General features: G+C 38.3%; 1 protein-coding gene across 4 annotated transcripts in view; it reads left to right on the forward strand.

Moving 5' to 3' along the window:
• The first annotated feature begins 3714 nt into the window (after positions 1–3714).
• Positions 3715–12396, forward strand: part of RALYL (RALY RNA binding protein like) — a 757145-nt gene continuing 748463 nt past the window's right edge. The window contains exons 1-2 of one of the 4 annotated variants that reach the window (XM_071207892.1): positions 5009–5147; positions 5915–6007. Coding sequence is in view for 2 of the 4 variants with exons in the window: in XM_058275682.2 (XP_058131665.1) it covers positions 4565–5147 (583 nt within the window). In the remaining 2 variants the exon portion in view is untranslated. Of the gene's footprint in view, positions 5148–5914; positions 6008–6488; positions 6788–12396 lie in introns of those variants that run through there. The other 3 variants (XM_058275682.2, XM_058275685.1, XM_058275688.2) reach the window with 3 other exon arrangements.

Raw genomic sequence — 12396 nt, forward strand, 5'->3', positions numbered from 1 at the left:
TATCTCTGTATATAAAGGAACAACTTCATGCCTCTTATTCCAAGATCCTGAGGATGGACAGTAAGTTGACAGAATTCTTTTGTACATCTTCAAGATTTGTCTCCTTAAAATCGATATTCCAATGAAATTATCTTGTCCCATTTTCGGGTTAAGTTATTCGATAAACACCTTTCTTGACTTTTTACATACAAAGGATGATAGCTCTTTCTGGTTTTTCTCCCTTTATAAAAATGCTCATTCCTCTAGTACAGAGTTTTGTTAACCTCAGCAAGATTGTTTTCTGGGGTTTTCAAGAAACATTTAGTCTCAGTAATGAAACGTTGTAAAGTCTGCAATATTTTTCTAATATATTTTTGTCATATTTCTTTTAGGACTCATCTGTATGACCCAGATCTGTCCAGTTTTTGCACTTGTCTTACATTTCTCTTGTGTTTGTTGGGAGATTTTCTAGGCCTCCAATGCTCTTGATCTTGTCAATCCTCTTTCTCCCTGCTTCCCTTCTTTTTGTTCTAACTCCCTTTCTTTACTTTTGGTTCATCCCTCCATTCCTGACTCTTTCCTGTCAGGATTCTCCTCCATCCTTTCAACCCATTATTATTTCCTTAGCTTCTTACCTGTAAGGCAGTACTGTGCCATTAAAATTACTTTATCCATTGCAGGGTCCTTCCTTAGCCAATTTATTAGGTGTGAGGACCCTTGCCTACTCTTAATGCCTTGGAGAAAGTCTTTTAGAACCTCAGATTCTGATTCTGATGATTATATATCATCATATATAACAAGCATTTAAAACACAGTGCTTATCAAATGGTAGGAATTTTTCTTCAAGATGCTTTTCACTTTCCTTGTTTTTTGTTTTGCACAAAATTCCCTTTATGGTCTCTTCAGTCATATGCTTTATTACTACATAATAAAGAATTTTTAAATTAACTTAGTATTTTCATCTTTGAAAATTTCTCAGAGGCTCTTAGTTAATCAGGCTGCTCTGACAAAGGCTATATAATGGGTTAGTTTAAACAATGGGATTTATTGGCTTACGGGTTTGAAGCTGGAGAAGTCAGAAACGAAGCATCAGGAAGGCTATACTTTCTCCCTAGGGTCTGTAACATTCTAATGTTGCCAGTCAGTGGGCCTTGGGTTTATTGAGATTGCACCCCTGCCTGGCTTCACCCAGTGGTATCTGCTACTTTATCTTCTGGTTCTTTTGACTTCCAGTTTCCAGCTTTTCCCTGCTGCTTTCTCCGACTATGTCTGAATTTCTCCTGTTTATAAAGGGCTCCAGTAATAAATGTCCAGTCCCATTCAGGTGGGTCACACCGTCACTAAAAATAACATCTTCAAGAGATTCTCTTTATAATAGTTTCATACCTACAGGAATGTAGATTAAAATTAAGAACATGTCTAAATCAGTGTACATAATTCAATCTATTATAGGGGCTTATTTCCAGGTCCAGTGATAAACACTTTTATATTTAACACTGTAAACCTAAAGAAATATCTTGGATAAATTCACTGCTAATAAATATATAAACTGACATATTTTATTTTCTCTTTAGAATAGATAATTGTCAGAACAGTAATCAATGAATAATAAATGAGGCGGAACATGGAACATGCCATATGCTGCTCTTTTCTACTTTGTGCCTAAAGTGTATTTATCAGAAAACTCATCATTACTTTCTTGTGCATATATCCATTACTTTTGTAGGTGGTTACTTTATCAAAGTACCACACTAAATATATTTAATACAAAATAAAAACATTCAAAGTAAAATTAGTAAACAAAGTAATTTGTTTTAAATTTGTTTAACAATACACAAGTTTTATTAGTAATTTTACATATGAAAGTCAGTGTATGAGTATACATAGATCATAAGAAATTTGGATGTATGATTTATTCTATGTATCTGATTTTTTTGGATTCTCATAAAATGTATTATATTAAGAGTAAAATAAAAAGTGTTAAAAATTAACATGTACAGATTGCACAGACATTTTTATAGTGCTTCCTGGTTTATTTTACCCATGCAATATTGTATCTTTCATACGTATTCTTAAATTCTTTACAAATTTTGGCAAAGGAATTTTAAGCCCTTCTCCTTTGCATTTTGAAACTTTATTTCCTTTATTTTGTGTTTTATGGGATCAAACAGGTAAGTGAACATATGTATATTATCACTATTATTTGGGGTGAATAATACAGAAAAATCAATACCCATAAATATATTTTGGATCTACTTAAAATTGAGAAAGTGATGCAATTATTAATTGGCATCAATACCAGTACTTGAATGTATTTAGTATCTTTCGTGTAGATATTTATAAATATTTTCGTTGTAAAATCAGATATAATTTTGATTCAATCCCATCTCTTCTACTTACGAACAATGGAATCATGGGCAAACTTAATCTCTCTGACTTTATTTTCCTACTCTGTAAAATGGGTACAATCATATTACTGTCAGAGAGCTGTTATGATTAAATTAAAGGCTATGCTCAGTAAATACTAGTTCCCTTAATCTAACTTTGTTTTGTCTTATTTTTAATGATGTAATGAAACCAAAGATGAGAATGGTACATTGAAAATAAATGGTTATGGAATATTTTGAGTACTATACTATAATTATGTAGCAAATGGGAAAAGTACAGGGAGGATATTGATGTCTTTTGCTTTTCTTGAGCAGAGCTGCATTTAAAATAAAGGGGAGTCATTTTATTGAATAATAAAAGCCCAACAATCATTGTGATTGGCTGAGAGCCACTACTGCAGTGTAATTCTAAACAGCTTGTTTTTAAAGTTCTTCTTGAATAACTCTTTAAAACCCAGGCATTGCCCAGCCTGGTTGAAGATTCAATAAACTCATTTTTAAAGTGAAGTTTCTCACATTTGAATAACTCTGTAATATGTGATGGAAAAGTATGCATTAAAACAGTATTCTCTTCTTAAATGATTACAATAAGATTTTTTTTGACAATAAAGGGGAAATTTGGAAAATTTAGCAAGCTAAGTTTCAAAGAGACAGAATTAATTCATGAATCATGGAAGAAAAAGAACACATTTGAAGAGATCTTATTTTTTTAATGACATCTAACATCTTTTAGAGTGAAAAGCACATTTCAGCTGTATTATCCAGCTTAAAATTCTATGATTTACAAGCAGAACTCAACATTGTTTATGAAGTTAATGAATCCACTTTGATGCATTCATCTTTCTCAGTCAGCATCTCAAATCAGCAATTCTCAACTAAAAAGTATATATGTTAAAAACTCTCTAAAAGAAATATTTAATAATATTTTAATAGTTATTTGAAATCTCTTTTATTTTAGTTGTGGATTAATATTTTATTTGGCCAATGAATCCTGACCAGAATGTTTGAGGAACATATCTGAAGCGCTCTGTAAAGGATGGACACTTAATTTTTAGAATTGTCCAGGTTACATCATCTCTGGTGGAGGCATTTTATCTTAAACGTGTACAGGAAACATTGGGATAAATATCAGGAGCACAGGTCCGTGAGATGCAGAACTGTATTAACTGCTCATTATCAAATACAGAGATGCTAATTAATTCCACACAACCCAGATCCAAAGGAGCACAGGGAATTGGTCCTGGTATAAGAATTGCACAAAAATAAAGGAGGAGGAGGAGAAGGAGGGAGAGGAGGGGGGGAGGAGGGAGAGGAGGAGGAGGAGAAGAGGGAGAAAGAGATGTAGTCCAGGGCCCAAAAATCTGATTCTTGAACAGGAAGCAATAGAAGAATCCCTAGGCATCCAGCGATTGGCGGATGGCACCTTTGTTCCAGCGATAGGTATCCGAAGCCAGATGCTGGGTGGAGAAATCCCTCTCTCGCCCTCACCTTCAGATTGCACGGCTCAGCCACCTGCGCTCCCGCAGGCTGAGCGGCCGCCTCACTCCTGGTGCACGTCTCCCCCTCTCGACCGCCGGGTGCTCGCTCCCTCCCGGCAAGCACTCACACAATGGACTCACTTGTTTCCCTCGCACCTCTCCTTTGACTCCCAGCCCCAGCCCAACAACTTGAGCAAGAGTCAGGTAGGAGCCTTTGCCGCGGAGCAGGGACCGGAGAAGCCTTCCAGATAAGCTCTGCCGCATGCACGCACACGCAGACAAAACAAACAATGCCTGGCCCCCGAATGCATAAATTAACGACACGCACGCCCACACCCACCGCTCCGCAACCCACAAAAAGAAACCCGGAATGGGGTTGACTGAGAGAGAGATTTTGTTACGTCTTTCAAACTGCAAACACCCGTCCCTGAAGACGGCGAAAGGGATGCTCGTGCGTTCAGATGGCAATAAAGATCGACGGAGGCTTTGCCGGTGACAACGCCCCCAGCTTCGCGCGGAGCCAGGTTCCCTGAGAACCGCGAAGGGGAAACCTAGGTCTGGCGGGGAGGCACCGGCAGCTCAGGAGGGATGGGAGATGGGAGAATCAGGAAAACAAACAAAAAAAATGACTGAGTCGACCAGGCTTTAATAGTGAAACTTCAGGAGGGAACGGGATGGGCTCTCTCTCCAGGTAACTACCTCGAAGTGAAAAACAGACGAATGCATAAGGAAGTGCCAATCAACAACAAGTTTGAGGTGCACCGCAAGTTGGGCAGCTTCCCGGTGGCGTTGGAGCAACACCCCCTGAGCCGCCCCTTCCCACGCGCTCCCAATCCGAGGCGGGGGCGGCGGCGGCGGCGGCGGCGGCAGCCGCAAAAGCGGCAGCAGCGGCAGCTGCGCGCCTCCGGCCCAACCCAGCCAGACTCCCCCTCTCGCCCGCGCCCTGCCTGTCTTGCGTGTGCGTGTGCGTGTGCTCAGCTCCAGCGTGAGGGGCACCTGCTCGTCTGGGCTCACAGCGGAGGCAGCCACGCCGTAAGCTGCCGCCGCCGGTGCTGCCGCTCGCGGGCGCCGGGCTCCCCGCCGCCGCCGCCGCCGCCTCGCCAGCCAGAGTTGGTCTCTGTGGGCGTCCCCCCCTCGCAGCCTCGGTCCTTCCGCGCTGCCTGCAAGTCAGCCTGGCTCCGAGTCACGTGTCAGTGCCTGAGGCAGAGACTGAGAGAAAAAAACGCGCTTCATTCCTTCTTCCACCGCCATACTGTATTTTATACTAAATCTCATTTTTATTCCAACATTTTACTCCCGCTCGGTGAGTACCTTCTCAGTGGCATTCTTGTCCTATTCTTTTTTTTTTTTGTCCTTTTTGGTTTTTGTTTTTTGTTTTTGTTTTTTGTTTTTTTTCTTCTTTTTTTTTTTTCCACCTCTTTGATTATTGTTTATATTTGGGAAAGCTGGAGGAGCATGGTTTTGAGCCATTTCCTGAATCCAAGTTTTTCTAGCATGCGATGGTTCCGTAGACAAGGCGCTGTGTCGGGGAGTCCGCGGCGACCGTGCCCGCTGGGAGCGACTCCCAAGTCCTGCAAAATATGCAACTGGTTTTATGGAAAAAAACGATGTGAAATATGGTGCCTATTTTTTTCCCCTTGTAAAGATAAAAAAGCATGTTTCTAACACTTTTTTTGCATACTCTTTTTATGATAACATTTTTGTATAGGTGGGATTTTACAGCAGTGTTTACAAGTTTGTGGTCTTGCGATATACTGGTGCAAACCACAAAGACATTAATTTTCTGGGTTTTTTTGTTCCTTTTTTGGAAACCGGTGACAACAAATTCGTTTTTTCCTTCCTGTTTTTGATACCTATTGATAACATGAAACTTTTCTTGCAGCTGGTTACTGGGATCATTTTTAAGCAAAATACTTTTTTCTTCCTTTAAATTAACTATGACTTTTGCACATTTGACTTTTTTTTAAAAAACCGAGATAATTTTATGATAGATACCCTGATATCTATATCTATATTATCCCTTCTTCTTTCCCCTCCCCTCCCTGTAAATCAATTTTCAAATGATGGCAGTGGAAGGTTTTTCTGGAAAAAAAAATGAAGTGCGGTTTGGTTTCCTTGTCAACGGAGGATGAAGTGAACAGCTGAGCAGCTCGCAGAGAGCAGGTACTTGGTCCCCTTGGAGGCGTTTCCCGGGTTTGCAAAGGCAACACTGGTCCTGGCAAAGAACTGTGTGCGTGTGTGTGTATGTGTACGTGTGTGTGTTCACTCGCGGGCGCGTCTCGGGGCAGTGTCCGAGCCGGTATTGGGAAAGCCGCGTCGGGAGCGGAGCACCAGCCGAAGTCGGCTCCCTGCTTCGGGATTGCTTTTCAATGTGCGCAAAACACAGTCCCTCCCTCCGCTGCGCCCAGGTCGTCTTCGCGGCGCGCCGCGTCTGCGCCGCGGGCGGCGCCGGCCGGGCACCTCGTTGCCGGCGGGCCCAGTAAGTTCTGCGAGGGCCACTTGCTGAGCAGAAGGGGCGAGGGTCCTGGATGGCCGTTGGGCCGACCTGGGTGGCCCCCCCTGGCTATGCAGGAGATTGTGCGAGAAGCGGCAGGTGCAGCATATTCCGTATGGGCTGGCTCCTGGCCACGCGGGCAGGGAGCTCGAGACATTTCCACATCCTTGAGGATGGCACCAGTCCCCACACACTCAACTCCGGCTCCTCCTCTTCCCAATTTGTAAACGCAGTAGGTCATTCCCAGTCTAATTGGCTTGTTCCGTAGGGCTTCGCGTTCTAAATGGTCCTGTGTTTGGATCTTTTCTCTCCTGGCTGTCTTGCGATGGTTTAAGTGCCTGCTCGCGTCTTTCAGGGGATGGAGAAATAGTTAACTTTCCATGATGGTCGCTTGGGCTCAGTGTTGAGAATGAAGCTGTTAGTTTGCATAATGGGACTACACCCCTAAGGTATAAAATAACCTTTTACTTAAATTTTAGGGGGACAGTATTTTTCCTCATTTGAATATCACTCGTTTGATAGCGGTAGCAAAGATTTTCCCCTGAGAATTGGGGACTTGGGGGAAGGGGGATGGGTGTTGGGACGGAGACTTGTTTTCAGGGTGTTATTAGCATTAAAGTGTTCAGCGTTGAATGTATTCTATGGAATGTAGGCTTTTTTATTTTTTACGATTTTACTGTTACATATTTCCTGTACACTTTAGCACTACTTTTCGGAGATTGTCAATTGGAAATAAAAAGCCTTTTCTGTACTTAATACTGTGACAGAATCTGCTGGAAAGCTTGCTATCCAAATTAATTTCCAAGAGTGACACTTTGGGTAACTGTCTATAAATGATTTTATTTTGAAATTTTTATTTTCATTCTAGTTTTCCTTAAATTAAAAGTTCAGCCATAAATCGATCATATGTATATATTTTGGATTCCGTTAATACAAATATAAAGCAAGTGAATTAACTTTTTACTACACCTTTTAAGTTTTGTCTTAGATTAACTTTAGACTTAAAAAAGTAACCACAATATACAGAAGGGCCCATAACAAAAGAGTTAATAACCTACATGGTGGCTTTTCCAGGCAAGTGTTTCACTAAATCTGTAGCCTCAGTTAATGTTGATGAAAAGTTTTTAGTCTGTGTCTTTTGCTCTTTGTAGTAAAAGAGTAAGGAATGCAAAGAGTCATAATCTCTAGGGGATACAAATTTAATGCAGTATTTAGAAAGCTATCATTTTTTATTTCAAAAGATTCACTCATCTGAAAGATCTTTGGAAGTTGCGGTGTCTGTCAGTTATTTTTATATCCTGGGTAACTTTATTCATGTTCAGATAGGTCTTTTGCATTTATATAAGGAGGATAGTTTATATTACTTATATGCAGACATGAGACTTATTATCTTGAATTGCACAGTTCTTAGATTTGAAGCAAATATTGTGCTATAATCCTTAAATTTAGATTTTCTTTTTTTGTGAGCGTGGTGACCTCATTGCTAAAATGTAGTGTTTCATATGGTTTAAGCAACTGACATAAAACATTAAAGAAAGACACTTATAACATTCTCTGCTTGTTATCATTTGTATCATACTAATGTGTGTAACTAGAAATGCTCATTTATTTTAAAATGCAAGATCATATATGGGTATAAGAATTAGTAATTTAGTTCTTTGAGAGAGAACGTAAAAACTTAGGGGATCAAATCTGCATTTTTATTAAAAGAATCAGTTGCTGTCTTGAGGTCTAGGTAGTTTGTATCTTAATATTGGGCAAAAACTAGCTGTAATGTGTGATGTGTCTAAATGAGATTGAAATCAGATGGGGCTAAAGAAGACTCATAAGACCTTTATGTGGGGACAGATAGGTAGGTGTGCTTTTAATTCTATAAATAAAGATAATGCTAAGAGCTTTTCATCATCTTTTGCTTCCATTTGATTTAATATCCATTTTCATTGTTTTTTATGCTAATATTAAATTTCTATCTATTACATTCAGTCTTTTCTAATTTCTTCTTTTGTGAGTCATATTGGGAATTCTACAACTTATTAAACTTGTCATCTGTTTTATGAGTTTTTTTGTTTTAAAATTTGAATGCAGTATCCTAGAATTAGCACCGCCTACTGGTTTCTCAGAGAAAAATATATTGTTTTTACCTGGCAATGTTTTCACTGGTAAATGTAAATACATTTTTACATTTATCCGGCAGTCCACACCCACTCTGATCAATTTATTCAAGCAAATGACCTTAACTGCTTACTGAGATGAAAAAAAAATTTTTTTATTGAAGTTTGCAGGGAGAGAGGGTTTGGGTGGTCAAGGATGGGACTGAGGAAATTAAATGGGTTATTGGACCAGTAACTGACCTCAAGAATTTTATTATCTGAATTGTGACAATGAAATGGTCACAGGCTTTAAAAAGTTGGTTAAATTTTGGTTGTGATGCCAAAATGTGTGTATTTATTAAGATCCTACGTTACTAATTTAGTTATACATTTTCTGTCCCAGTTTTGAACATTGTAGAGAACAAAAAAATCCTAGTTGGAGTTTTATTTGAATGTATGGTCCATCCAAGAATGTTTAAATGAATATGTGTTCATTATTAAAAATAAATATTTCATTATTTCTTATATTTACCTTTAGTAAATAAAAATTTAGTCTTGGGCAATATTTTTTTCCTTTCTTAATATGTGTCAAGTAGTCACACTGTGGTGGTGTTATATATGAGGGGGGAATTTCCTAAATGCATATTTATAATGGCACTCTGTTATGTTCATAAGTACAAAAGATGTATACCTTATTTTTAAAAAGATAGTTTATTTTGTCAACTTTTATAATAGACTAGTAGTTAAAAGAGCTATTTGTGTTTATACACATGATGACATTAGAATATGAAAATAATGAAATACAAAAATACTGCAGACAATCTTGATATAACAAAATAATGCGCATTTTCTTAGTTAAAAAATATCATGAATAACTTTCTTTTTTTTTTTTTTGGAGGTACAGGGGATTGAACCAGGACCTCATACTTGGGAAGCAGGTGCTTAACCACTAAGCTACATCTGCTTCCCAAAAGGAGTTGGCATTATTGTTTGTTTTTAGGAGGTATCGGGATTCCAACTTGGGACCTTGTAAATGAGAAGCAGGCACTCAACTACTTGAGCTACATCTCTCCCCTGAATAACTGTTTCTTAAGAAACTGGTTATTTATAAGGCAGACAATAAAAGATACTGAAATACTTCTATACCTGTTATATTCTTGAAAGCTTTTCATTAGAGTAAGAGTGTGGTCATATTTTGTTTACTAAGTTTAATTATTTAGTGCAGCAAATGAAATCAACCTCTACATTTCAAGTGCTCAAAAAGCTCCATTATAGTAGTAGAGAATGAAATGGGTATTTGGAATTGTTTGCATGATAAAATAGAAATTGAAGAAAATATTTTTATTATATTTTAATTAATTTATTCTCCTTTCTGACTTTGGAAACTTTAAGTGGTAATTATTTGTGACTTTAAAAAAACACAGTTATTCACTTCTTTTTTATCGCACTGCCATTAACTTTTGCCTATAAAACCCAAGAAAATGATACAGTTTATTCCTGAAACTGTTTTTTGGAGCTCTGGAAAGTAAATAAAACCCAATTTTAAAAAAATTTCTAATTGTTCTCTTAGCAGCTGCTGCTGCTCTTGCTGCTTTCTTCATCTTCTTTGCTACTTCCAGTGACTGGATTATTCTTTCACAAATTCCTTTTAACTAAAATTTTGGTTTTCTCACAGCTCTTAGATTTTCAAGAAAATATTGGAAGAATATATGTCTGTGTGTGTGTGTGTGTGTGTATATATATATACACATATATATTTTTCACTATACGTATGTTAAATATCAAACTTACATTGTGGAAGATAGACTTAGTGTTTTCTAATTCCTATGTAAGTTAAGATAGGTGTTTTTTTTTAAGAATTTATTTATTTATTTAATTCCCCCCCCTCCCCTGGTTGTCTGTTCTCTGTGTCTATTTGCTGCGTCTTGTTTCTTTGTCTGCTTCTGTTGTTGTCAGCGGCAGGGGAAGTGTGGGCGACGCCATTCCTGGGCAGGCTGCACTTTCTTTTGTGCTGGGCAGCTCTCCTTATGGGGTGCACTCCTTGCACATGGGGTTCCCCTACGCGGGGGACACCCCTGCGTGGCAGGGCACTCCTTGCACACATCAGCACTGCACATGGGGCAGCTCCACACGGGTCAAGGAGGCCCGGGGTTTGAACCGCGGACCTCCCATGTGGTAGATGGACGCCCTAACCACTGGGCCAAGTCCGTTTCCCTAGGTGGTTTTTTGGTTTTTGTTTTATTCCCCATTATGTTGCTGTTTTTCTAGGGCCTATTCACTAGAAATATAAAGGTGATTTTTATTTTCCACCCATTCCTCGTGCCAGAGAGGGCAATGGAATAACTTTGGTCAGTGTTTAGGTTAAATGTATTCTGGATTTTCCTTTGAGACTGCACTTTTGGGGTCAAGGCTGTGATGGTTTCCTTCTTTGGGCATTTATAAATCAAAGTGGAGAGAAGAATTCTTGAGAACAAGGAACCTGTCTCTGTTTTTCTGAAAGATGTAATGGAATGCATCACTATTAAAGAAAAATTAGAGCTTTTCTGTTCTTAAATATTTTGGTAAAATTACGTTTAATTCATCAATTAATTTTCTTTTGGCTTACAATAATATAACTGAATATTTTTCTAAAGGTGATGGAAATTTGTTATATTCATACATAATCCATGTGTTTGGGGAGAATGTTTATACACATTGTGATGGCCATATGCTAAATAATAACAGTAGCCAACATATTTCTGAGTCAGTTTAAAAATTAACAGGCTGGAGTGGGGAAAGGCTATTTTTTTCATTAAATGAAGATGACAAACGAAAGGAAAACTAACATTTATTGATATAACAAATTTAAACGCACTTCCTTTGCTCTTCCTCTCTGGGAATATGTAGTATCATTATTGTTCTATAATTTTGAGGAAAATGGAGCTTAAAGAGATGAATAATTTGCTCAGCACCCCATAGGAAGTAAGGGACAAGTGACAGGACTGTCCGAATCAATGACTCATTTCCCTCTTCTGCACAGGGCTGTCCCATTTGTGGAGAGGAATATTGAGTTTCGTTTGTTTTGCCTAATATAAAACAGTGGCCATATGCTAATCTTTGGAACATTATTTAAAATGACCGTAGTTTGGCAGGTTTTCACTACTGAGTAATAGGGCCAAAAAATAACAGAAAGTGGTACCATTGACAAACAGAGCATCACTGATCCTGGAAGACCTTCGAGTAGCTTTATGTTGTATATCTCTCCAGGACTATAGGATTTTCTGAGCGCTTGCCGAACGTGTGACTAAAAAGATGGTCTGTGCCTAGTCTATATAGGCTTGCAGGAGTCCTGGCAAGAGATTCAACAAATATTTACTTACTAAGTCCAAGATGTAGTGTCTACAATGTTTTTGCAATGTGATTTGTGGAAAATCAGTCTTTTGCGCAAGGAAAACTGAACAGCCTATTCTTTCATAACACAGCAAATCTATAAATATAGGTGTCTCTTCTGTCTACCAACACCTCACAATTAGCGTCATCTCCACCTCAAAATTTAACTGCTACACATATTTAAATGTGACATTTTTCAAGCTCATTTTATGTGTTTGTTAATAACAGAAAACACATAACTGCAAGATGCTATTTTAAGATGCTGTTTTTTAATTGTCTCCTCGGATGTGCAAAAAAAGTCTTCCATTATTAAATAGTTTTCTTGGAACTTGAAAATGTGATTATTTTATTTTGTGGATAGTTTCCAGAAAGAATGGAAAATATAAACCTGAATTGAGGCAATGTGAATAAACATGCTGAAATGGATTTCAAAGACATTTTGGTGGTAAATTCACAAGTCCATAAAATCAGTGGATTTGGAGGCCGAGAAGGTGGGATTATTAAAAGATACATTTTAATTTTGTGATCTCATTATCTTGGAAAATAGTGTTATAAAAGAAAAGACAAAATGAGAATGTCTAGAGGAGAGAATGATTTGG

This window comes from Dasypus novemcinctus, chromosome 14, assembly GCF_030445035.2.
Source record: "Dasypus novemcinctus isolate mDasNov1 chromosome 14, mDasNov1.1.hap2, whole genome shotgun sequence".
Classification (NCBI taxonomy): domain Eukaryota; kingdom Metazoa; phylum Chordata; class Mammalia; order Cingulata; family Dasypodidae; genus Dasypus; species Dasypus novemcinctus.